Here is a 26,491-nt window from a genome sequence, read left to right as displayed (position 1 = left end):
AATGGTGAGAAAATGATTGAATACAACCCACGATAATAGGTTGCAAAAATTGAATTTACATACAACATGAAGTTTATTAGTTTTGCTTACGACCAAGGGGCAGTACAAATCTACGAAGATGGATTGTACAAATGAATTAACATGTAGCACTTCTACTAAGTAACTAATTAGTTTTGCGTACTGGGAACAAAGAGTAAAAATACTACAGATGGTTTTCTAGAAATTCCAAGACAGCCAAACCCGCCGCCCAAATGTCATCCTCCAATACATGCTCGGAGGGGGAGTGACTTACACCTCCACGACAGCGGACGAACAACATTCCCACCTGCCAATTCCCTCGTGTTAACGTATAACCATGTCGATGCAAATGCAAAAGTAGAACTTTTAAGAATTACAGTATAAACGTTGAGAACAAACCTTCGTTAAATAAGACATTGCCATTGCATCATGCCCGGCTCCACTCATTAATACAGGTACTTCCTCCTGAATCTCGCCTACCATTTTTTTTAGTGCAGCGGAAGCTGCAGATTTCAGCTGCGAGCTTAGCTCCGAATCACTAATTACGGCATTTGCATCATGCTGAAAGGAACAGGCAGAGTAGATTATTGATGTGAAATGGAAGTAAATGATAAATGTGGACAACCAACACAATGGAAGATACACACCTTACGTTCGATATTGCACAAAACCGACCGGCTGCTGCAAATTTTATGTACCTGATTAGAGAATTCATAAATTACAGCTTCTCGTCCTATGTCATCGATAGTACGTAAATCTACAGTGAAGGTCACCTGTAACATGCCAAACATTAAAAATTGTCTGGTAAAAAGGTACGGTCTGCAGTGCCTCTATATCAAATGCTTGCCTGGCCTGGAATGACATTGCTTGCACTGGGCCATGTTGATATCTCTCCAACCGTACAGACAAGAGATGTGGAAAGTGATTTCAGGGTAGAATCACTGCAATGGCCATCAAAAGATAAGTAACTCTCTGGTTGCTTACAGAGTTTTTCCAATTGTACAATCAATTCAGCTGAAGCTGCCATGGGATCTTGGCGCAAAGGCATTGGAACCGTTCCTGCATGCCCCTGAGAACCTCTCACTGTAACCTGCAATCTTTGTGCACGGATCGCTCTATCAAACGAAACTCACATCCCAACTCAAATAAATCCATTCTAGTTCTTTCGCGAAACAAGAAAGTCAGATTTCCTTCCTTTCAGTTTTACACACCAGCTAAATTATAAATTTGGAGGGAGAAAAAGTAGGTAAATTAACTATAACGTTTCAACTTTTAGGATTAGGTAGGCAAATACTACAGCCTTTCAGGAAAATATAAACGTCCAATAGTGGACCATGGGTTAAAGTGCAACTTCAAGTTCATTTCTATTATCAATTGTACTCTTGAAGTCAAAATGACCGAGCTTCAAAACTCTTCCATTAATTGGATTTTCCTCGGTTGGGATGATAAGCAAAGAATGACTTTTAAGTTATAAGCATTTTTTCTGGGAGTAAAGATCTAAACACAAACATGCTTATCAACCATGACATATAGCAAGTTAGTAGTCAAGAAACGTGATCATTAATGTTTCAAAAAGTTGTGGCAAGCCCTTCAAATAAACGATTAACAAAATTCTCATGTACCTTTAGGCGTGTCTGCCCAGCAATGCCTCTAACCACTCCAAGAGGAAAACCAGACCACTCAAGTACGGGACCTTGTTCAATATGAACCTGAAGGTCAAAGCAAACAACAATGCTCTCACAATGGTTGAAAAGAACCGATTAATATACCTAAGTTCTAAAAATAAGTTTTTAAGTGAAGAACAAACACCAGAAAAGCAACCAGGTCATACCTCAACATATCCCCAGACAGACTTACGGTCATACTTGAGTTGCAACAGGTTCTCCTCTGTTATCTGTACACCACTCTCCGTAATAACATCTTTTATAGTCATGCCACTGATAAAAGACTGTTAATTAATATGCAGATAATAATGAGTGATAAGCATCCAGCGAGTTCGGAGTTGCGTAACAAAACCTTTTATCTGATATTTCCAAAGATGAAACTGGTAAGATACCAGCAATAGCAGCACTTCCTAAAAAGGTTGATTGAAACCTCACGCCCTCTTCATCACTGAAGGCAATCACCTGCATAATTTTGTAGTTGATTATAACTAAATGTGACAAGGTAGAAATGTTGTCGTACCAGGACCAATAATGTTCCTGATTGCTTCCTCCAATATGTACTAAAAGTTCCATTTGTTTGAGCGACGAACCGTTCTCCAAAAAATTGAGAAAGATTTTGCTCGGATGATAAAAATTGGAGGAAGAAGATATCTAAAACAAGTCACTTATTTCTTCCAAATTCACTATTGTTAATGAGAAAGTAAATAACTCAAACCTCAATTGGCCTCTTTAATTCTTCTAACTTCCCATTCATATAAAAAACTTTCAAAGCAGAGATAGCAGATATGATGCCTAATGCGCCATCAAATTTACCAGCATCAACAACAGTATCCTACGAGGAAAAAAACGAAATTTTAATTCTTAGCTCAATATGCAACATAAATTCTTGCCTCTGCTTAGGGGAAGTCAAATAATCACCAAGTGAGATCCAATCAATAATGCTTCAGCACTTGCATTCCTGCCCTCAGTTCGACCATGTAGATTGCCCATGCAGTCAACCCACCTGAAAAATGTTCATGATCACAAGTCAATAACAATTAAGACTTCTTCCAGATGAGGAGATGTAGAAATCTTACGTTCTTAATCCAGCATCCTCCATCCATTTTTGAAGAAGAAATCTTGCTTTAATAGAAGCTGGACTCAAGAATGTCCTCTCAAGATATCGAGCTGCATCACTCACCTGGTAATTGGGGACAATTGTAAGATAACTCTTAAGTTAACAGCAGGGAATATTAAACACAAACACAGAAAACTCACCATTTTACAGTTTTTTAAGTTGGAACAGAACTCAACCTCTGGTATTCAGCAGGTTTATCTGGGGGAAGGGGAGGACAACTTTTCATGGACTAAGCTATAATATGTGGAGTACCGCATAAAATGAAGTGTTTGATAATGGGAAGTGGAAGTAACCAAGGTAAATACTTCAGAGACGAAAAGATCTGAAATTCGCTAATCTTTCAATCGAAAATTACTAAGAAAGAACAAAACTGTGAAAAATTGCAGGAACTCTTTCATAACCTATTTCTGAAGTATTATTCTGTAAAATCAAGTTACATGGTCAACACATGACATTTTTATATTATGAATAGAAAACACGAAGATACCATGCAAATCGTCCAATTATTCAGTGAATTTAACAAGTACCAAACATTAGCAAGGGGAGGCTTATTGCAGCTAACAGAGAGAGGGAAAATGGAGTCGTGGTCCACTACCTTCCCTAGTTCGTTCAATCTTCCTACCGCTTCGTCCTTGAGAATTTGCACGAACAAATCAGCCCTTCTGTTATTCGAATCTTCGGCTACATCTCCTGGAAAAATTTGAATAATATTTTCAGTGTTCAACATACAATCGTTCACTAACATGAAAAATAATTTCATTAGATATGGTTGTGACAACTAGAACATCATCATAAAAGCGGATAATAATCCCGCAACAGCGAAAATACCCAACCAAACAGAATATTCCCGACCTAGAAAGGAAAGAAAAAGAAAACCTGCCTTTTATGAGCAACATACAATAGTTATGATTTACTACGACAGATAACTCGATGTAGAAAAAACAGATCTGTCAACACCTCCGAAAAAATATGTTTGAGCAGATATTAGAACAAGTGATTTTCCAGAGTTCATCGACGGAAAGTGAAATTTAATCACGTACGTTATCCGTAAAAGCATAAACGAGTGGTTCGTATTCATTTCGATTCAGTTTTATGTATTTTCACAAAGGAACATCCATTTTCCATCCCGAGGGAGTAAGGCAAAGTAGCATATCAAGACGAAACTAAAAAGGAAGATGATGGAAATACCAGTAAACGCGTAAGCGGTGGGAGGAGATGAAAACAAAAGTAAAAAGATCAGGTAGGAAAACAAGATGGAGAATGAAGAATAGTAGGGATAATGATGCCGTTGATGATTCTTGATGAAAAAAACGGTCGTGGAAGCAGAGGCAATGGCCATGACCGGCGGCTGCAGTGATACGAAGAAGAAGCGGCGGAGAGAAAAGGCAGCCGGAGAGCTATGGCGGAGGCCGAAAGCCTTTCTGGAATTTGGAATTTGGAACTAGGCTTTTGGCGTCTGGCTCCCGGCTCCCGAATTCCGGAATCTTCAACTCATTTGTGGGGCGCGGAATTCAGGTGGGCCTCTACCGTCTACGCGCCAATTATAGGAGGAGGCTATTACAACGAGGATCAATTAAGAAATCTATTTAAATTAAATTAAATTAAATTAAATTAAATTAAATTTCTATTTTAGAATTTGAATTTAAAATATAGGTGCACGAAAATTTTCAAGTTGCGTGTACGAAAATATCACAATTTAAATCACATAATTAAAAAAAAAAAAAAAAACAATTATATGTAACAAATATTTAATTATTCATTTATATGGTTCAGTGAATCTTGTGTGACAAAAGAGAGAAAAAAAAAGATTAAATTATATAATAAATATTGGAAAATGATTTGTTTGGTTCTGTCACGTGGCATCACGTGCAGTAAGAATACATGCAGAATCTTGGGAGGTGAATTTGGAATCTAGCCCAGCCCAGATGATCACTGATTTGGATTCTTAATTAGTTTCTAACTGGGCCCACACTGATTAATTGATACTGTACGGGTGGGCCCAGTGGCCATTGAAAATAATATAAATTCCCTTTTATATTTCCGGATTTATTGAATTTAGCGTATATTTATTTTCAGATTTTATAATGGAAATACTCTGAATTCTGAAAAAAAATATATTATTTTTATTGTGACAAGATTTTAAATTGAAAAGTGTAAAAAGGATGGTCATACAATATTTATTTATATTATTAAAATAATTGTCTTTTTCAAATAAATAAATATTAAATATTTAAAGTTATATCTTATTTTTTAATTAATTAATTGTACGAACAAGATTCTTCATCTGACAATTCGATTATATTATTGAATAGAGGACAAAAAAAAATATTGAAAATTTTTTCTCTTCCTCCTCTGTTATAGAAAATTTATTATCACACTATATTATCGTTTTCATTCTAATGTAGTCTGAGTTAAAAAAATATTTATTATAGTAATAAAAAAATTTAATGTGCTAATTGAATGGTCAATGGTGCGAGGAGAAGAAGAAGGCAAATTGGGATTTGGGTGCTTAATTTGAATTATGGCCACTTCCAAATGATTATTACAGGAAATTTGGGACACGTCCTAAATGTCACAATCGTGTAGCTTAGCTAGCTCCCACAATTATTCATCAATGTAATTAATATTTGATAATTTTGTCCTGATATATTTATTTGAATAATAATTAAGATTTTTTTTTATTTTAATGAAAAATAGTTTTTTTTAACTATTTTTCAATGGAATTGATATATTTATTTGAATAATAATTAAGATTTTTTTTTTTTTTTAATGAAAAAGTTTAGTTTTTTTTAACTATTTTTCAATGGAATTAAAAAAAAAATTCTAAAACTAAATGATTATAAAATGATATTTTACGTTTTAGATTTATTAAAGCTGGACGATTTTATTTATTTATTTATTTATTAGTGCCGACTTTTCCTCGCATGGTGGAGGATATACACGATCGACAGTGCGAGTGGGACATTATTTAGTCAAAAAAGCGTAAAATCAAGTAGCACAAACAAATATATCATATTTATATTTCTTTAATATATTTAGCCCATCAACCACTCACCTTTATTTATTTATTTATTATTTTGAGAGGAAAAAAAATTTGATGATAATGAAAGTTCGAGATTAAAATTAATTGATTTTAATTCGTTTAAATAGTTTCTACGAGTTAGTTGATCTCGAAAAAAAAAAAAAAAAAAAGTATGTGACATTGAAGTAAATAAGATGTACATAAATGGATCAGGACTATATTCGAATGAGAATGATCTTGATGATCAGATGACTAAGAAATGTTTAAAGAAAATAAAAGTTATAATCTATATCAATAAGATACACATTCGTTTTTTGATTACTCAATTATAGGAACTCTATAGTTAAGCGTGTATTATTCTGACCATTTTCTGCCATGTATGTGAGTGAGGACAAAGTATAATGGAAGTGCTCGTGTTTAAAAGCGAGGAATAAGTAACCTTGCCGGGAATGTCGGAGATATTAGACGTGAATAAATTTGCGTTTGAAATTAAAAGGGAAAAGATTGAAAGAGACAAGATGGAATAATTGGGTGAGGGGATAAGGGATTGTGTTTTTATGGTGGAAATTGGGTTTGGATTGGGCATTAGTGCTTGTGGTGGCTGCAAAACTTCTGGAACCTCCTCCTCCTTTTTATTTATTTACATAAATTTAAATAAATAAATAAATATATAGTTTCTACAGTTGGATCGAAGCCCAAATCTCTATCCTAATTGGGCCTCATTATTGGACTTCGGCCCATACAATAATCAGAGCCCAATTTGAGCATTATGATATTGGGCCGGGAACTGGGCCCGGTTTCCACCTATAGAAGAAACAGAGGAAAATCGGTATCGAATTATGGAGAAGACAATATGGAAGTGGACAGTGAAATTTGTGTAAATTATTGTAACAGTTTTGTCGTGTAGAAAGAAACAAAGACGAAACTGTTTGGAAAAGAAGAGAGCAAAATCCAAACTGTGTAGAGAGATTCCCTTCTGGACACCCACAACAAACAACATGGCAATTGGAAGAATTCATGATTCTCTGTATCTTTGACTGTCTGTATTAAAAAAATTTACAAATTTAGTCTCTCATTTTTTAAATATCTATTTATATTTAATAAAATTTTCCATTTTTGTTCGTACGTTTAATACATCTATAAAACTGTTGTAATCTCTCTCTAGTAAACGTGTTTTAAAATCGTGAGACTAATAGCGATACGTAATGGACAAAAACAGACAATATCTACTAGTAGTGGACTTAGACAGTTAGAAATGATATCATATTTATTATAAGAGTGTGAAACTCTATCTCTAGTAGACGTATTTTAAAACTGAAAATGGATATTGGAGAAGCGTTAACTGAAAATGAATCTGTTGAAATTTATCATATTGATGCGTTTACCGTATGGTCCCAAACCGAGACATACAGCTTTGAAATCCATGAACTGAAAATGGATACTGGAGAAGCGTTAACTGAATGGATGAGTGATTGAAGTTGTGGGGTCAATATATATAGTGAAAAATCTGGAATTAAATTGTTTGCTGTTTGGTGGTTAGACATTTATAAATTGGTTGGTGTGAGTATCTGTGTCGGCATTTAATTTCAAAGCTCACGGGGTCCCTCCCTTCTTTCTCTCTCTTTTCAATATATAAAATATAATATTATTTCATGTTTTTTTTGACCCTTTTTGGTTGGCCAACTTTACCAGAATTATGTGCTAAAAACATACATAGAAAAGATAACCAACTGAAACCCCTACATCCAAACAGTTGGAAACAGGGTTTTAATTTTGAACCTCAATACATAAAATCATATTATTTTGGCATCACATTATCACAAACAAAACAGATAATTTTTAGTTCTGATAAGACTGGGAACAGTCTCTGTTACCGAATGGAAGCATCATAAATTTTCAGACATCTGCCAACATTCATCCATTTCTCTCTCTCTCCTCTCAATCCCAACACAATTCCATCCCACTGGAATTGGTCGGATTTCAATCCACCTCCTCAGGAAATGGTCGGATTTCAACCTATTTTTTCCTTAAATTATTTCACACACCTCAAATATTATGACCTAATCTACGATTACGGTCCACACTTGCGTGTCGAGTTGACCAATTAGTAGAGAAGATACTGAGCTTTTGTACTCGATATCGAATGTACTTTAAATTCATAGAGGTTTTCATCGAAAGAAATATTGATGGATTGATTTTTTTTTTTTTTTTTGAAATGTAACGAACAAAATATGATCATAATAAAAATATTTTATAAATGGTAAGTTTTGAAAGGGAGAGGCAGGAAAAGAAGGAATAAAAATATATGGGTTTTGGTTTGCATGTTGTTAGCTACCAAACAAAAGTAGCCCCTACAGTTAGGCAACAGGGGAAGGATAGTAGGGTCAACAAACAGAGGTTGGTCAAAGGGTTTTTTGACGATTATACCCTTACTGGTTATTATGGGGTCCACGTCTTTTCTGACAAATCACTTATAAATAATAATAATAATAATCTAAAATCTCCAACTCCAAATACTTCACAGTTTTGTTCCCTTCTTCTTCCCTTCGCCATTTCACTATCCTTTTGCCTAATTCTGGCATCTTCCTTTGACCAATGGTCAAACTCATTATCAATCTATTATTTTTAATTTTTTGAAAATCAGAATTTACCGTTTACTTTACGGTAAGAAAAAGAATGACGGTAAAAGCGTAATGATATTATAATGGTGAAAGTAAATCCAAGTATCCCCTACACAGAGCTTTCGATCCAAGACTGTGATAAACTCTGAACTCTGGGGGCCAACTGTACCGATGCAATGATATGCCGCTTGAATGGACAAACAACTCGGTCAACGCAATACTAGTCAAATCAACACCACCTTCTCCAAAAATTTAAAAAAAAAAAAAAAACAATTAGATTAAAATTAAATAATTAATATTTAAACAAAATTGGGTATCCAACGGTTTGTGCTCTCTGCGGAGTATTAAAATGTACAGAATAATTGTACGGATTTTTCTGGATAAATACGTGGAATGACGATTCATGTATCAGACAATATGCATCAAATGATTAAAAATTTAATTGTCTGTATAAATAAATAAATAAATAAATAAATAAATAAAATGAACCTCGTAGATAAATATAAACTTTGTATAAAATTGAAAAATAAGGAAACGAGCGACCAGAATATATAAATACCAAAAATAGTATTTTCTTTGTGAATTTAATAGCAGGGTGACACGTGTACTGGAGACAATGAAGTATAAACGCCGTATCGGATTATCAGGTGTCCAATTGAGGTATGACTTAGTTATTGATGCAGTACAGGGACACGTGTATGCACCCCGGGTATGCCAGCTAGATGGGTATCTCGTCTTGTTTACTTGCTAGGTTTCTAATAGCTTCGTAGAGTATGAACTATTTTGGAATACCAGGCGCCAGCTGGCATAGCCACGTGATTTCTCTGACTCCCCCATTTGCCATTTGCCCTACCATGCACCCTCCCGCAACCCATAAAAACAACCACCCCAAGCCAATCCAAAAATTCAAGACTAAATTGTGAAAACTCTCTTTCCAAAATAGAATACTATTTTTTTAATTTTAATATTATATTTTTTTTAAACACTTTTTAGACCTTTCAAGAGAAATTCATTAAATTAATTAAAATATATTTCGGTTCTTTTATTATTTTTTTTTCTTGTTTTTCTATTTTAATTTTAATTTTAGGGTTAAATATACTCTCATATCCTTCTCAATTACCCATTGTATCAAAGTAATGATGGTTTCTCAAAGACAAATGTGTTCGTGACATTATGAAAAAAAAATCCTTCTCTCCCGAGGTGAGACCAAAGCTTTAGGAGTGGACGAGTCGAGAATTGATTGTTAGACGAAAACCTAAAATGGAAAATGGGCAATAAAAATTAAATCAACACAACACCCAATAAGTAGAAAAATTGGGCACAATGAACAACAACCCAAAGCACAATATATAATTTACGTGCAAGTTCCGATAAATTACACGAATTAATACAAAATTGGTGGGTGTAAATAAGAAATATCTCCAAAACCACCCGACCTGAAAAAAGCCGGCGAAGTCGTCGGAAAATACCCGCACCCACCGCCGTGTAATTTACCCGCCAAAACCAAGCCCTTACCCGACAATAGGACCATGAACGGCGACACGACACAATTATCCGAATCATTTATAAAATAAACAAACCCGAGCTTAGATTATTTATTTTAATTTCAATAATATGGTATCGGAATCTTGAGGCTTAAGAAAGAGGAGACCTTTGCGGGGCGCCTTTTCTTCTACTACTGAGAGATAGAACGATGCCGGCGGGAAGGAAATCGGCGGTTTTGTTTTTTCTTTTGAAGATATGAGTTCCCGACGAGACGTTGGTGGGGTTTAAGTCGTTGATATTGGAGCAAGACGAGCCTTCATTGAACTGCGATGAGTCCTCAACCATGGAATTTGGTGTTATTTGACCATCCTCATCTAACCCTTTTAGCCCCTCCCCTCTAAGCCCTTCGAATTGTGCGTACGAGAAATCCGACTCGTCAAACCGGTGCAAAATTCCACATAAATCCTCCCCTCGATACACCATATGATCCACCTGAAATGATATTCACCCTTTTATTACGGTTTACCATATGTATCATATTATAAATAGAGAATTTCACGACGACGTAGGTGGGGTGATTTTAGCATGCATGTCGGGAAATCAAGACGGGTTCCAGGGAGAAACCTTGCAAGAGAGAGAGCAGAAATGGAAGGGTTCTTGGAGAATTCTGTCGCAGGTGAAGCAAACGTTGGTGGAGGCGCCTTGCTTGCATGGGCGTGACTGTGGGCGGTAATTCAGGAAGATCACTTTGGCGCCGTTGATGGTGTATGGCTGCCAAATTTCATAATTAATTATGTCACTTAATTCTATCCTTAATCCTTAATTAATTAACGAAATTGACAAAATTACCTGAATATGGGAACAGTCAATGAGCTTCTCAAGATCCCCTAATCGAATTACATCATGATAAACATATCGTCTGACCTGATAATAAACACCCATATCATGGATTAATTTCGTTAATTATGATGTTAATTCCATAATTTAGATAAGTTTCAAAGAGGGATAGAAGAGTCAAACGTTCACATTAAGTGAAAGCAACAAGTGAGAGGATTCTGGCAGGAAAAATGGATAGAAATGGAGTCGTCTACGAATAGGGAACCAACCAAATCCCAAAAGTAGGATAAGTTTTTTTTTTTTTTTTTTTTTTAAACAAAAAAAAAAACCCCCCCAAAAGTTGTAATTAATGAAAGAAAAAGTAAAAATTGCATAAAAAATGAATGAATACCTGAAGAAGAGGATGAGAGCGGTGAGAAGGGAGGCAGTGAGGGCAAATACTAAGACAACAATGCAAGCAAAACACGTTTTTCTCGCACTTGCGGCGGTTCTCATGAAGCAAACAAGCGCCAAAGAAAGTCTCGGCCATGAGGGCCTGAAGCCATGCAGGCTTGGCGGCCATGGTTGCTCCACACTGGTTGATCATCATCATGGCTGCGGCTGATGCTGTTGCTGTTGCTGTTGTTGCTGCTCATATCCGCTCCCTCTTCATTGAAAAGAAAATAAATAATAAATCAAAAATAAATTTCTTATTTTGTTAGTATTTTTAAGTTGTTTCCTTCCTGTCCTTTTAATGCTGCCGGGGCTGATGACTGAGCCAGCGTTTCTCTCTCTCTTCCTCCACCCACCTTGTCGTTTTTGGGTTGGGTTGGGTTGGGTTGGGAGGTGTGTTAATGGCGCTATCCTGCCTTCCAATAACCTATACTTTTTTCTGCTTAATACTATACTTTCTCTGTTGTTTTGCAGACTTTAGCACCCCAAGGCTCTGTCAGAACTAATGCCCCGCTCTCCATTCATTTTCATTATGTAATTTCAACTTATTATTTTTATTCTTATCTAATTTTGGTATAAATTTAATTTAGTTAATTTCCTTAATTTGGTATGCTATATAAAACATTACGGGTATTATTAAACTCTAATCATTTCATCACAAATGAAAATGAATGGAGTCAATGTCTTTTTTTCCTGACCTAATTTTCGATTGGTCGGATGGTAGTTTTTGATTTCTAGTATCGTATTTGGAAAAAGACAAATTTGGACTTGACTATGGTAAAAAGCATGTAATGAGTATTAGGGTGAAAAGTAATTTGAACTTGCGAGGTCCACGTTTTAGCCCTGGCGAAATAACTATATTTTGTGTTCTTTTAATAACAGATTTCTAGAACGTGTTTGCCTAAGAGTGAACAGTAGGTAACAAAATAGAGGAATCCATAGGTCAAACAATAGTTTATTTGTAATTATATGTAGTTTAGACGATACGTTTAGAATATAGACATGATTAATCTTGTTAGTGCAATATTTCAATACTATCGTAATTATTAATAAGACATGAAACTATAGAGAAAATAAATATAAATTTTAAAAATTAGGTAATTATTAAACAATTTGGATGAACAAAAAAAATAATATTTATTGGTTAATATAAATGAGATGGAACTTAAATAACTCTATTTAGATTTCAAAATATAAATGTTGAATTTTAATAATTATAGTAATGTTATAATTTATTAGATTATAAAGATTTATGGCAAAATTTGTGTGAGAAATCTAAATTTAAAATGTTGTTGGTCAATATAAATATAATTTAATAAATAAAATATGGATGATTTTTTTTTTAACAATTATTGGAAAAAATAAAAATAAAAAACAAAAAGATACATAGTCTTGAACGTGATTGGGTTGTTCTCCAAAAAAAAAAAATAATAATAATAACTACGGAGCCATGGCCCACCAACTTTTGATTCTTTTGTTCGTTTAAATTTTATTTATTTGTTATTTTAATTTCAACGTTCAAAACAATTTATATTACATATAAATTTAATATAAAATAAATTAGTTAATTTTTAAAATTTTTATTAAATATTTGAAAATTTTAACAATTAACAAATATAAAATTTTAGGTTATAGAGAAATCAAATATTTTAAAGGTCTAGTAATTATTCGACAATAAATAAATAAATAAATAAATAAATAAATATATATATATATATATATATATAATTTTATAGACATTTTGATTTGGGACATAATTCTTAAAAAAGCCAAATGAATGTGCATAAAATGCAAAAAGCATAAAAATATGTATTTTTTTTGAAATAATAATGTTAATCGCATAATATTAGTAATTAAAGCACAAATTATTAATGCAATTACCCTTGAAAATTAAAAGCTCATGTTGTAAGGCGGAGTTAATTGACCTGCGCTTTCACGTGTCCACTTTTCAACTCTTTGTTTCCCTTAATTTAAAAAATAAAAAAATAATTATGTATTTATAAAAGGTCATAAACAATTTTATTTAAGTAGTAAAAAATATTTTAAATACATTATATTAATACCTATGAACCAAATATTACGTACTAATATTCAATGCAATGTAAAATAAAATTGAGGGTTGTAAAATAAATATAAACGAGAATTTGTAATGAGTATTAAATAAATAAATAGTCGTAATATTAAAAAAAAAACATTAAATATAATATAAAAATTACTTTATTGAACTATATTCTATAAATTTAAGATTATACTGTAATGTTTTGCATTTTATTTGATAAGCTCATTGATTTTATAAAATTAAAACCTAAATTTATTATTAAATATTATATTGTAATTGTTGTATCTTTGTTTACCATTTTTTCGGAAAATGGGCCCTGTTTGTAATTACCAATTTCCTCTTCATCCCATACTTCCTCAAATTCTTTTTTGAAAATAAATAATAATAATAATAATACATTGGAAAAGGCCCTAGATCTTGTCCCTCCATCTAACTTAAGACTTCAGATTCTCTGTGTTTTTTTTTTAATATATAAATGATTTGTAGTTATTACGTATGATTTTATTTTTTAAATCAATGGTACAAATAATATACTTATATTTATTCGATGTACTCTCACATTAAAAACATAAACATTATTTTACTATATAGTTTTTAATTGAATTAATGTACATAAATAGTTAGTTTTTTAATTGAGTATTGAGGTTTTTTGTGTTAAGTAATTATAAGATATTTATTATGCGATATATTTTAATTATATTTTGGAAAAAATTAAAAACAAGAAAATTTATTTAATTTATTTGTCGGAAACGTTTTTGAAACAGTAAAAAAGAATATGGATAATACGCTCATAATGGGTCAATCGTGACCCGATAGGCCCAGCCCACTCAGTAGTTATTTAGCCCAGCAGTTTTTTTTTTTTTTTTTGAGATACGAAATAGGAGCCCTAATTTGGCATTGATCTAAAATATTGCATCTCTGGAGCTCACTCACCTGCCTTTCTGGACAAGATTGAAGCTTCTTCAGCATTATACCGGCAACCCACCAATCCTCACGGCACAGTTCAACCACCACGTCACCTGTCTCAGGGCGTCGGTTTCATCTCTGCGTCGCATTCGGTTTCCCTCCCTCAGCGTTTAATTCTCATCTCTTAGCGTAAGTTCTTATATTCTTGAATTTCATTTTTTTTAGTGCTTTCTGCAAGTCTGTTATTGGATTAGTGTTTTGATGAGTTGAACTTTGATTCAGTCTTATTGTGACGTTTTGTTTCCAGTTAATGTTGAAAAGGTCAGTTGCTTGAGTCGAGTATTTTGTTTATGGTAATATAGAAGGTCGTAGTGTCACGATAGGTGGCATTTCTCTGCTTCAGTTTGCTTTGCTGTGCTATGATTAGCTTTGATTTGTAATCGGGAATACATCGTACATGATGGTGTACAAACAATGGTTCTGATATGAATTTTACCATCTTTTGTCATTGTATATGAATGCGGAATATTTATTAAGTTATATGTAAATATAGTAATATTTTCCCTGTTATACCTGTGAGCTGACGACTTCTATAAATTTATTTAGATAGATTAAAGTAGAGCTTAAACAGTGTGAAAGTTGATGTCAAAAATTTTGTAGTGAAGTTTCTATCGTCATTTTTCTGGGTAGTATATTGAAAATTATACTTGTATCTGAAGGACTAAATGAAATCTAATTACGTGTTTTCTCAATGCACCCGACAGGCGGCCTGTAGGCGAGGCCCACGCCACGGTATTTTGAGTGAAACCTACCAATAGGTTGCCTAAGAAAGAAAATCCAAAATTGTGAGATCCCACATCGATTAGAGAGGGGAACGAAACATTCCTTATAAGGGTGTGGAAACCTCTCCTTAGGAGACGTGTTTTAAAACCCTGAGGGGAAGTCTAGAAGGGAAAACCCAAAGAGGGCAATATCTGCTAGCGGTGGGCTTGGACTGTTACAAAAACCCTTCGATCTCCAAAGTCAAGGCCTGGGGGTGGGCGTGGCTTTGAGAAAAATGAAAAATAAATACTCGTCTTCTTGACTAAGATCTGGTCTATAGCCCTCTGTTCTCAGTAGTTATAAACGTTGATTAATTTGTTGGTTCTTTTTATTTTCTATCCAGGCCACTGAATTGTCCTTGGAGAAGCCAGAAATGGGCTTCAGCTAAATAGGTTGCTACTTCAGAGGGAAAGTTAATTTGGCAACTTGAGTAATGCGCTTAGTTTTAAGAATAAGTCATCTCCTACCCAATGTGTTGGCAAACACCTTTCGCTCTCCTGCACTTGCCTTCAATCCTCTCAATGTAAATGGATTACATAGAAATTTTGCTCAATCTGCTCGGATAGAGGAGGAGGAGGAGGTGGAAATTGACCAGAGAAGGCTTCCAGCTGACTATGATCCAGCTAATTTTGATCCAACACAGCATCGTAGTCCTCCAACCGATCGCGTTTTTAGGCTTGTAGATGAAATATCTGGACTCACATTAGTTGAAGTTGCTGAATTATCTTCCATTTTGAGGAAAAAATTAGGAATGACAGACATGCCAGTTGTTGGAGTTATGAAGGCAGGAGCTGCCGGATTGGCTGGAATGGCAACAAAGGCATCATCAGCAACTGCCAAGGAGGAGAAGAAGACCGAAAAGACCGTTTTTGAGTTGAAACTAGAGTCTTATGAAGCGGCTGCGAAGATTAAAATTATCAAGGAGGTAAGAAGTTTCACTGATTTAGGCCTTAAAGAAGCGAAGGATCTAGTGGAGAAAACCCCGTCGGTGTTGAAGAAGGGACTATCAAAGGAAGAAGGTGAACAACTAATTGAAAAAATGAAGGCACTTGGTGCAAAGGTGATCTTGGAATGAATGTTTGCTTAGAGCTGTTTTCATATCAAATCTTATTTTCGTCTCCAAATTTTTGAAGGTTCCTAAACTTTGAAGATTATACTTAGACTTCTAAACTTTCAATTTTGTGTAGAAGAAGGCATCGGTTGGAATCACACATATGTATGAAATTGAGAGAACAATATTTCGAAAAGTACTAAGAGACGTTTCATTATTATAAAAAGTCATAGGATACATTTTAACCTACTTAGTGACTTGAAATTGCTTATTTTACAACCACGCCAAACCTCAGCAATAAGTTAGGAAGAACGATCTTCATATTTCGTAGTGTCCCAACCAAGCTTTAAAATTTCAGGGGATGGAAACCAGGGACGACTAACGAGCAACGGATATCAATGCCTGAAATGCCTCACATTGGTGAAGACGAGGGACACGCCATACTTGTTGCAGCAGTCGATAGCATCGGGATCTCGAATGCTGCCTCCAGGCTCTGCGATAATCCCTACTCCACTCTGGCATGCTTCTTCGACTGCATCATTCCAAGCTGCCAACCAAAGTTGCACACACATAAGAACAAATTGACTACTAAGAGATTTGATTCCAGAAATTACCAAATGGGAAGAACGCATCACTAGCCAGAGCCGCTCCTTTGACCTCATCCCCTGCTTTCCTCATGGCTATCCTCAAACTCTCGAGACGATTTGGTTGCCCACTTCCCATACCCAACATACAGTTATTCTGCCAAAAATGACAGCATCAGAAGTTTACCAACAGAAGCCAAACGTGTCATTATCGACTCGAGTTATAATATACCAACCTTTGCTATGACAATGGCATTGCTCTTAACATGCTTAACGCACAGCCATGCAAACTCTGCGTCCCGAAGCTCACTTTCTTGAGGAGCCTTTCCAGAAACTACATTAAATTGTATATCTTGTGGAACCAAGTCGTCAGAATCCTGTGCTAACCATCCCCCACCAACTTGCCTGAGTGATAGCTTTCCTTTCTCATTTTTGGCTGCCTCCAGAATTCGTAGCGTCTTCGATTTCCCACGCAAGATCTCGAGCCCTTTCTTTGTGTACTTCGGTGCAACAACAATCTCATAAAACATCCGAGTTTCACCATCCGTCGGGCTTCTGAACTCTCGAATTTCCCTTGCAAGAGCCTAAGGTAATGCATTAAATCAAGACAGAACACTGGTCCTCAAAACATGTTCTAAGAAAAGAAAACATACCAACCTCATCAACTTCTACGTTGAAGGCTACAATGCCACCAAATGCACTCACGGGATCGGCTTTCACAGCCAGCCTATATGCTTCCAGAATATCATCACGTGAAGCTACACCACATGGATTTGTGTGCTTCACAACTACACAGGTTGGATTCCTAAACTCTGATACACAGTTCCAAGCTGCATCTGCATCTAAGTAGTTATTATATGACATCTCCTGCACAAAACACAAGTTTTCAAATAAACTTTGTGCATACTTAGGAGAAGCCTAATGTTTTGGATGATAATGATGCAATTCCATGATCATATTTAAACCCTTACAGTTCATACTCACTAACCTTTCCATGATGTTGGATTGCTGTTGCAATACCTCCCGCATTGACCTCAGAAAGGCTCTTATCAACATAAAAGGCAGCCTTCTGATGAGGATTTTCCCCATAGCGAAGAGAACTTTTCAGGGAAAGAGGCACAGTAAAACTGGGAGGAAATTTATCTACCAACGAACACAGAGGACTTTTGTAAAGAGGGTTGAACCATTCTAGCGATTATGCATTTGGCACAGATGAAACATGGAATTTACCTCCAACAGTCTGCTTCCACAGCCACTCTGAGACTGCTGAATCATATGAAGCTACATGTTGAAATGCCTTCCAAGCAAGCTTTCTGCGAAATTGTTGATCATCCTCACTTCCTTTCAGAAACTCGAGCAGTGCGGGATAGTCTTCGGTATCTACGACCACTAAAACATCCTTGTGATTCTGCATATGCACGTTCGTGCACATATCAATATGCAACACTCTATTAGTTTAAGCTTTTGGGTCGATTGGTGATTTAAAGTGGTATTAGAATCGGAGGTTCTAGATCAGGAAGAAGCTAATATGAATCCCAAGATCAGCTTTGCTCATAATTTACCTACGCTGTTCTGTGCTTTCTTACCTTTGCAGCTGCTCTTATCATAGCTGGGCCACCAATATCAATGTTCTCTATTCCATCTTCAAAGTTAAGATTTTGAGATGAGGTGACTTTTTCATAGAAGGGATACAAGTTTACCACAACAACATCAAATGTGCCTGCGAAGAAACTATTTCAGAAAACAGGAGGCAAGCTATGCAGCAACTAAGAACATGCATTGCAATTGAAACTTGGGAGCCACATAAGAATTCTAGAGATTGATCGCATAAAGCTCACTAATTCCATGATGCTTCAGGGCGTCCATATGATGCCTTTGGTCTCTTCTAGCAAGAATGCCCCCATGTATAGAAGGATGCAAAGTTTTTACACGGCCATCAAGCTGCCACCACAAACCAAAATTCATGACTAACATATAAAAAATGGTCCGCGAAGTCTCCGACTAATTTCCTGTTAGCTTCATACGAGAACAAAAATGTGAGAGCTCACATCGATTTTGGGGAGGAGAGCAAAACATTCTTTATAAGGGTGTGGAAACCTCTCCCTAGCAGACACGTTTTAAAAATCTTGAGGAAAAGTCTGAAAGGGAAACCCCAAAGAGGGACAATATTTGCTAGCGGTGGGCTTGAGTCGTTACAAATGGTGTTAGAGCCAGACACGAGTGATGTGCCAGCGAGGAGATTGAGTCTCGAAAGGGGGTGGACACGAGATGGTGTGCCAGCAAGGACGCTGGGACTCGAAGGGAGGTGGATTGTGAGATTCCACATCGGTGGGGAGGAGAACAAATCATTCTTTGTAAAAGTGTGTAAACCATTCCATTCAGAATTTGAATAAACAAGAGAAAAGGCAGCATACCATTTCAGGAAAACAAGTAAGCTCCTCCACCTTAGTGACACGCACCCCAGAAGTTTCCAATGTAGATGCGGTTCCCCCAGTTGAAACAATTGTGTAGCTGCAAGTTCATAAGATATATGAATCAAAGAACTTAAACAAAATTGCACAATAAGTTCAAGAGAGTTCACCCCAATTCCTGAAGCCCATTTCCTAGATATGCAAGATCTTTCTTGTCTGACAATGATATCAGAGCTAGTTTCTTTCCTGAAATAGTAATAGCAGCAGACAACAGTAAGGTATAGAAAATGCAATGTTCTAAACGAAAAGGACAAGAGGATACTACCAGAACCAGATGGAAAGGTGATCTTCGAAGAATAAGTGATGGTTTCACCATCAGCCATGACTTTGAAAGTAAAGCAAGGCCGTCGTTGCACAGATTGAGTATGGAGAGAGTTACGTGAGAATGAAGTCTGTTAAGAAATTTGAAGAGTAAGAAACCCAGATTATGGTTTAATGCTACCAAAACTTAAACAGAGAATCACATAGAAAACAATTGCACATTACAAGAAGAGGCGAAGGATTGGGTTCCTTAAGAAAGACCCGACCACGGGGTTCTCCAAGTGAAATAGCAGTGATAGGCGTGGCAGGAGAATGAGCAGCAACAGAACTATACATCACTATCACTCCTTTGCTTTTGTTGCTTGGTTTCTTTATACCAACTGAGCCTGTCAAGCCGCCAGTGCTTCCTTTGTCTACTTAGGACATATCAACAAAATTCACATTGGTAAGCTGTGGATTGACATTGATATCCAACAATAGAAAGTAATACCAATATAATGCAACTCGTTTTTTCCTTCAATACATTACAAAATGAAAACTACCAACCATAGACCGTTTTCCACTGTGTTGCAGAAAGTTTGAGGTGAAAAAAGTGGAAAAAATGTGTTCTTTGACTTCAAACAGAACACAAATGCACATGGGCACGAAAAATAGTGAAAACAAGTTGAGTGCGTAATAGGCCACGCCTACCGCTAGCAGATATTGTACTATTTAAGCTTCCTCTTTCGGACTTTCCTTTAAGGTTTTTAAAACGTGTCTGCTAGACAAAAGTTTTCACGCCCTTGTGAAAGATGTTTTGTTCTCCTCCTTAATTGATGTAGGATCTCACAATCTATCCCTTTCGAGTCCCAGCATCCTTGCTGGTACACGTTCCCTTATACAATCGATGTGGGACCTCCCAATCCACCCCCTTCAGGGCCTAGTATCCTTACTAGCACATGGCCTCATGTCCACTCTCCATCAGAGTTCAGCCTCCTCGCTGGCACATCTGTGCCTCATGTCCACTCTCCTTCAGAGTCAGCCTCCTCGCTGGCACACCGTCTAGTGTCTAGCTCTGATACCATTTGTAACCGCCCAAACCTCCGCCAAGGGACATTGTCCTCTTTGGACTTTTTCTTTCACTTTTCCCCTCCAGATTTTTAAAATGAGTATGCAGGGAAGAAATTTTCACACCCTTATAAAGAATGTTTCGTTCTATTCCCGAACGTGGGATGATTTCCCAGTTCAGAGCTTTCAAATTTGCATAGAACCCATAAACAGAGTAAAAAAGAAACAAGTTTAAAAGTGAATTAGAACGTCATCAGTGACCTCCACGATGTCGAATCCTCGGCCTCATTTGAACTAAAAGCGAATAAATAAATCAACAGACCAAACCACGCACACAAAGAACCGGCCAACGAAGAAATAATAAACCCATAAACGAAAATGGGAAACGAGAGCTGATGATAAGCAATAAAAAATCACCTAATATTGCAATGTGGAAGTTTTGAAACTCTTGGTAGGAGAATGATATAATCGCCGTCTACTTCACTTTGAATGAGTGGCGGGGCCGCAGAGTTAGGGTTCTGGCTGCCAAATTTCGGTACTATGAACAAACACGAGAACTTATTTATGCAGATGATCAAATTTCACGTTTTCTCTGGAAAGAAAAAAATGAAAATTTTGTCTCTTTAAAATAATTTAAAATAATTTAATTATAAATTGTTGGATGAAATTAATTGGAAAAATCATTGAATAATTTAAAAGTGAAAAAGGACAAATGCTTTCACCTTGAAAGTTGGAGCTGCTCCACCACTGGAGACTGTAACAGCACGGAGCTCTGCAAAAGTTGATCTTTGTTTGTCGTCTTTTGACGGCGGTGGTAGTTGGGGATGAGGCAACGGTGCCAATTCAAATCCAAATGCCAGAAATGCCCTTTCTACGTGTTTTTAATGCTTTCAATATATTTAAAATTTAAAATCTAAAATTCGATTTTAAAATTTTGGATAAATATAGTATTTTATATTATTATCCCATCATATTTTTAAATAATAATAGAGTTTATGATAAAAAAAAACGGCCTTTAAAAATAATAATAATAATAATAAATGGATTTTCACAAACCCATGCATCGTTTTTCATGCCTGTAGAATTTTATATTGCAATACAAATTATTGTGAGATAATGGCGTGCACTTCATGACAAATATTAAACAATACAAAATTAATATTAATATTAGTTTATTATTATATTATTTTTATTATTATTATTAGTACAATAGCCGACTTAGACACTAGTTGCACAAAGTTAATATAGGTTCAACATTCATTAGACACATATCGAACACGTGTTAGATGTACACTAAATAGACACATATATGAAAAATAATATGTTAGATATATGAACACTGTTCGTGTTGTATTATATCTATATTCTTACTTCTTAGGTAGTTTCCACTTTTGTCATGACAAGTAATAAATGGAAGGAGTATGATACTCGAACGGTTGATACTAAGATTTCATGTTCGGGTTCGGATTCATGTACACTAAAGATGGTTACTGATGTAGATGATCGGCTATGGAAAAAGATTCTCAATTGCATTGATTGGATGACATGCCATGAACTTCTGTGGATTCCGCGCTAGATGGATCCTGCAAGAGAAGTGAATACGTAAACTTTAAACCATAGCAATGGTGAACATGAAAGACCGACAAGGAGAAGAAACATAATTTTAGTACCATATCCCGTTGACCAACTTGAAGGTCAAAGCGACCCGTAACCGTATCGGGTTTGAAGTTCAATTGCTCCTACAAGTCGACGTTTTGTTTGTTTTGTTCAACTAATAATGTCAGTAAAAGTGGAATAGATGATATTCAAACATCTCTTACAACTCCATGCAGAGGTCGTATGAATCGATTCCCTGCCCCTCGTATGCTATGTCGATGCTCGAAACAACCATCGCGACTAGAAGCGATAGAACTGTCTTTTTCCTAGTACAACACAAACAAGGATCCTTGGACACTTACAGACTAAAGCAGTTATCTTGTCTGAAACACAATCAAATCTTGTCTTACCATTCCATGCATAAGCTGTTGTTAAGAGATGGAGTTTTTCTGCTCCTTTGTTCCTAGGAATATAAATGATACAATTTTAAACAGTATCAAATATTTCAAGTAGTATCAGAGGGCGTCGAGAGTGAGCCGTACTACCCCTTGTGAGCCCCCCTGTTCATCAGGGTAGTGAAGGGCTGGTGCCTGTGAATTTGGTTGTCCCAGCAAGCAAGAAGTCGTAAACGATTAGTCCGATGTAACAATTCAGATCATATACGAGCAGGCGACAATGCAAACATAAAAATAAACTGACCAATTGTTGCCAGCCATCATGAATCCTGACAGTGGTAGTTTCTGGCTCAAAACAATCCTAAACAAGTGGAAAATGAATGCTGAAATGAATGAGATTTGAAAATAGTGTCTCAAGTAGTAAACATTTAAAATGCCTGAAAACTGAATTACCTGTCTGCTTACGTTGGTCGTGTTCTTTTTATTGTCCTTGTTAGTGTTCTTACCCTGGTTTACTTCTTCTGATTCATGGCTACTACTACTATGAGCTACAAGGGATGGTTGGATTGAGACATTCAAACTCTCACATTTCCTCAAAGCTTCTTCCAAAGCATCAAAAGCAACGTTATAACTCTCATGGGACAAGGACCCTTCATTGCTCAATCTAAACGCCTGCTGACAAAGATCGATATACCGTTGTACTCTCGACTCGACATGAGATCCTTTCCGGGTTTGTTGTCTACTCTTTGCATCCCTTGTCCAACGAGTCAATACATATTGAGAAGGAATACTATGTATACCAGAGATTTGCAGAACAATCATTACGTGTCGACAGAGGTAACCGTTGAATTCAAACGATCGGCATAAACAGGAGATATCCGAAGTTGCTTCGTTCCACTCCACGAGAAAGTCTTGGTTGTTCTCAAAATCTTGAACCCTGAAAACTTTTATCACTCCATCTTCGCTTATCTTTCTTGGATGACAAGCAACTACTCCTAAAACCTCCACTTGGAACTTTTTAAATACTGCATGCGTGTATAATCCAGCCATTTGCTTCCCAAAAGGAGATGGAGACTTCAATCCTGGCTGTTTATGCAAAGTTTCTAAATCTGCTTTTCCTTCCTCTTCGAATTTATCTCGTGCAAATGTTCTATAATGGTCTAAGAATTCCCTAAGTGATGTTTTTCTCTGTATGTACTTGTCAAGAAAAGAGTTGATACCTTCTGGCCTATGGCGTGTATACATCCCTGCCAGAAAAATGTTTTTCATACACGCAGGTATCCATCGATTACGATCTGCATACAGTGACTTAAACCATGAATCATGACTTAGTTCGAACCTGTCAACAATTCTTAGCCACCGTTTTTCGAACTCTTCGATTGTCCAAGACTTAAAAACACACTCGTCGAACATCGATAGAAAATTTTCACGTTGTCTCATTACATGACTAAGCTTTTCTGGAATCTTGCTATAAATGTCCCACAAACAGTAACAATGGAAAGAATTAGGGAATTCCTCAGCAATGGCTTCCTTAAGGGCTTCATCTTGTACAGTGAGGATCACTTTTGGAGGACATTTATGCATTGCTCTAAGCCATGCACGCATCAGCCAAGCATATGTAGGCTTGGTCTCATCAGCAACCAATGAGCATCCGAGCAAAACGAACTGACAATGGTGATTAACGCCTATAAAAGGTGCAAATGATAATCTATACTCGTTCTTAATGTACGTGGTGTCGAAGAAAACGACATCTGCAAAATTGGCATAGTCAAGTCTGCCTTGTGCATCAACCCAGAACACATTTCTTAAACACTGCTTTTCATTCAGGTCAATAGAGTAAAAGAAGTTAGGATTTTCATCTTGCATACAAACAAAATGGTCTAACATAACTTGAACGTCGCCTTCGTCTATAGCCAGACGTCGCGCCTTACATACTTGATCAATGGCAGCAACGTTTTGCTTCTTGGCTATTGTACAACCTCCAGACAGCTTGGACTTCATACAAAGCTTACTTTTTCTTCTTGCTCTATTGCTATGCAAGACATCAGTGTTACTGCTACCGACTTCTAAGTTCCCGTGACCACGAAAATAATAGGATTCATCTGGAAAAACTTCATGATTATGCTCCTTTATGAAACTATGAATTGCCCATTTTCCACTTTGCAATCTCTTGACATGCATACAAGCCTTGCAATCGGTTTTCTCCCACGACCGATTGGTTCTACCTCGTTTTTTCTTCCCATGAACACCTATGCCATTATTTGAATTTGTTACAGGATCTGAAACCTCAACCACACCAGATTCTCTCTTGTCTCCATATTTAGTACAGGCAAATTTTGCATCAATAAACTTTCCAGATATTCTGGACCTACGACTAGCCTTTATTATAACACAAAAACCAAATGATTTGGCATATTCCTTGTAGAATGTAAAAGCATTCTCCTTCGATTCGAACTCCATTCCTTCACGAGGCTCGACGATTTTGAAAGACTTCAAGTTGAGTACATTCTGAGAGTATTCTATGTTTCTATATTTTGGCATATCCATATTGACGGTTGGCCCTGTATTTTCTTTTCCTACCATGTGAGAAGAACCGTCTGTGCCATCTCTAGTACACATTTCTTTGCCACAGTGCACTGAATTATCTTCCATATTTAGGCCGGTGATTGTTTCTTTGGTGGCTCTCACAGCTGTTCGAGATCTATCTTGATGGATATAACATAAATTTGTTACAAATGAGAGAAATGATCCTTTATATAATACCCAAGAGACATCTCTAAAAGACACAAATTAAACAATGTATGTATGCAATTCATGTACCTTAAAAAAAACATCCAAGTATCTAGGAATTCATGTGTCTAGAAATTACAAGATCATGCTTTGTAGTATGTTTCTAGCTCAATTAATTTCTAACAAAACTTATGTAAATCTACACTTCCCTTTCGAAAATACACCTGAATCAATCAAGATATGAATGTATTTGTTAAAAGTAATTGACAATGAAAGCATTTCACAAGAGTAAAGACCTTGAGTTCAGAAATGGGCAATTGGGTCACTCTAATTACAAAACAAAATGGAAAAGGTTCAGAATTCCACACTAAACGCCAAAAGAAAGAGACATGAACTATAGCTAAAAATAACATACAAAGAAACATGTAATAGGAAGTGGCAGCTGAGGAGCTCAGTGTCTGGTAATTAACCCAGAAACTGGAAATGATACTAATGAACGTGAAATCAGTTCTTAGAGAAACTCACAGGTGCTTTTATTGGTTACTCGAAAGCTCAAAGGAAGATGCTGTGCTTTCGGAGCGAGTATCGGAATTCCCGATTCGCAGTTTTGGAGGTTAGGGCAAGAGAGATATTGAAGTACTCGCATTCGGGATTTTTCCGTACTCGCCTTATAGCAGCACTGGCCCAAAAGATTATTGGGCCTATTTTGCTTTGGTCGGAACTTTGACGTATAGCAGCTCTGGCCCAAAACAATATTGGGCCTCCTTTGCTCGGCCTGAACTGTGCTCTATAATAGCGCTGGCCCAAAAGATTATTGGGCCTACTTTGCTTTGGTCTGAACTTTGCCTTTATAGCAGCACTGGCCCAAAAAGTTATTAGGCCTACTTTGCTCTGGTCTGGATTGTGCTTTATAGCAGTACTGGTCCAAAAAACGTTATTGGGCCTATTTTGCTTTGGTCTGAACGTAGCAAAGCTGACCCAAAAGATTATTGGGCCTACTTTGATTTGGTCGGAACTTTGCCGTATAGCAGTACGGCCCAAAAAGTTATTGGGCCTACTTTGCTCGGGCTGGACTGTGCTCTATAATAGTGCTGGCCCAAAACGTTATTGGGCCTAATTTGCTTTGGTCTGAACTATGCTCTATAGCAGCGATGGTCCAAAACGTTATTGGGCCTAATTTACTTTAGTTTGAACTGTGTTTTGTATCAGGCTGGCCCAAAAAATTATTGGGCCTACTTTGCTGTGGCCTGTACTGTACCTTGTAGCTTCTCTGGCCCAAATTTTTATTGGGCCTAGTTTGCTTTGGTCTGAACTGTGGCTTATAGCATCATTGACTAATTCATGGAGTTAGCGTTTCGATGAGATGTTGAACA

The 26,491-nt window shown here is 36.3% G+C and overlaps 5 protein-coding genes across 7 annotated transcripts; 1 reads left to right on the top strand and 4 right to left on the bottom strand.

The window, feature by feature from the left end:
* Positions 1-13: 13 nt before the first annotated feature.
* AAH (allantoate amidohydrolase) lies at positions 14-4,322 on the bottom strand. 2 transcript variants are annotated; one of them, XM_023663790.2, is made up of 13 exons: positions 3,988-4,023; positions 3,395-3,489; positions 2,940-2,997; positions 2,759-2,862; positions 2,601-2,685; positions 2,398-2,514; positions 2,035-2,144; positions 1,850-1,955; positions 1,641-1,727; positions 866-1,108; positions 666-791; positions 418-579; positions 14-325 (listed from the first exon to the last, which is right to left on the bottom strand). In XM_023663790.2, exons 3-13 carry the CDS (start codon positions 2,940-2,942, stop codon positions 203-205), a joined length of 1,266 nt encoding a protein of 421 aa, XP_023519558.2. In that variant the 5' UTR covers positions 2,943-2,997; positions 3,395-3,489; positions 3,988-4,023; the 3' UTR covers positions 14-202. The 2 variants fall into 2 exon arrangements, with proteins under 2 accessions (XP_023519558.2, XP_023519557.2); XM_023663789.2 differs by lacking the exon at positions 2,940-2,997 and having other exon boundaries at positions 3,988-4,322.
* A 5,444-nt stretch (positions 4,323-9,766) lies between these two features.
* LOC111783481 (protein RGF1 INDUCIBLE TRANSCRIPTION FACTOR 1) lies at positions 9,767-11,556 on the bottom strand. Its single transcript, XM_023664411.2, has 4 exons — positions 11,156-11,556; positions 10,777-10,851; positions 10,552-10,698; positions 9,767-10,419 (listed from the first exon to the last, which is right to left on the bottom strand). The coding sequence occupies exons 1-4, from the start codon at positions 11,354-11,356 to the stop codon at positions 10,078-10,080; spliced, it is 765 nt and encodes a 254-aa protein (XP_023520179.2). The 5' UTR covers positions 11,357-11,556; the 3' UTR covers positions 9,767-10,077.
* A 2,593-nt stretch (positions 11,557-14,149) lies between these two features.
* On the top strand, positions 14,150-16,107 carry LOC111782753 (uncharacterized). The gene is made up of 2 exons (XM_023663555.2): positions 14,150-14,350; positions 15,327-16,107. Exon 2 carries the CDS (start codon positions 15,417-15,419, stop codon positions 16,056-16,058), a length of 642 nt encoding a protein of 213 aa, XP_023519323.1. The 5' UTR covers positions 14,150-14,350; positions 15,327-15,416; the 3' UTR covers positions 16,059-16,107.
* A 114-nt stretch (positions 16,108-16,221) lies between these two features.
* LOC111782752 (uncharacterized) lies at positions 16,222-21,138 on the bottom strand. 2 transcript variants are annotated; one of them, XM_023663553.2, is made up of 14 exons: positions 21,120-21,138; positions 20,815-20,935; positions 19,576-19,763; positions 19,355-19,481; positions 19,200-19,275; positions 19,033-19,129; positions 18,457-18,559; positions 18,205-18,338; positions 17,849-18,026; positions 17,607-17,761; positions 17,276-17,485; positions 16,855-17,202; positions 16,649-16,775; positions 16,222-16,581 (listed from the first exon to the last, which is right to left on the bottom strand). In XM_023663553.2, the coding sequence occupies exons 3-14, from the start codon at positions 19,684-19,686 to the stop codon at positions 16,430-16,432; spliced, it is 1,818 nt and encodes a 605-aa protein (XP_023519321.2). In that variant the 5' UTR covers positions 19,687-19,763; positions 20,815-20,935; positions 21,120-21,138; the 3' UTR covers positions 16,222-16,429. The 2 variants fall into 2 exon arrangements, with proteins under 2 accessions (XP_023519321.2, XP_086976808.1); XM_087120682.1 differs by lacking the exon at positions 21,120-21,138 and having other exon boundaries at positions 19,361-19,481; positions 20,815-20,989.
* Positions 21,139-21,707: 569 nt separating this feature from the next.
* On the bottom strand, positions 21,708-25,764 carry LOC111782751 (protein FAR1-RELATED SEQUENCE 1). The gene is given in 7 exon segments (XM_087120734.1): positions 21,708-21,980; positions 22,068-22,136; positions 22,218-22,319; positions 22,518-22,600; positions 22,602-22,749; positions 22,842-25,093; positions 25,644-25,764. Coding segments are annotated over 7 exon segments (2,835 nt in total). The 3' UTR covers positions 21,708-21,920.
* Positions 25,765-26,491: the final 727 nt, after the last annotated feature.

This window comes from Cucurbita pepo, chromosome 20, assembly GCF_057944985.1.
Source record: "Cucurbita pepo subsp. pepo isolate OVF chromosome 20, ASM5794498v1, whole genome shotgun sequence".
Lineage (NCBI taxonomy): Eukaryota > Viridiplantae > Streptophyta > Magnoliopsida > Cucurbitales > Cucurbitaceae > Cucurbita > Cucurbita pepo.
This window is presented reverse-complemented; position numbering and strand designations above follow the sequence as displayed.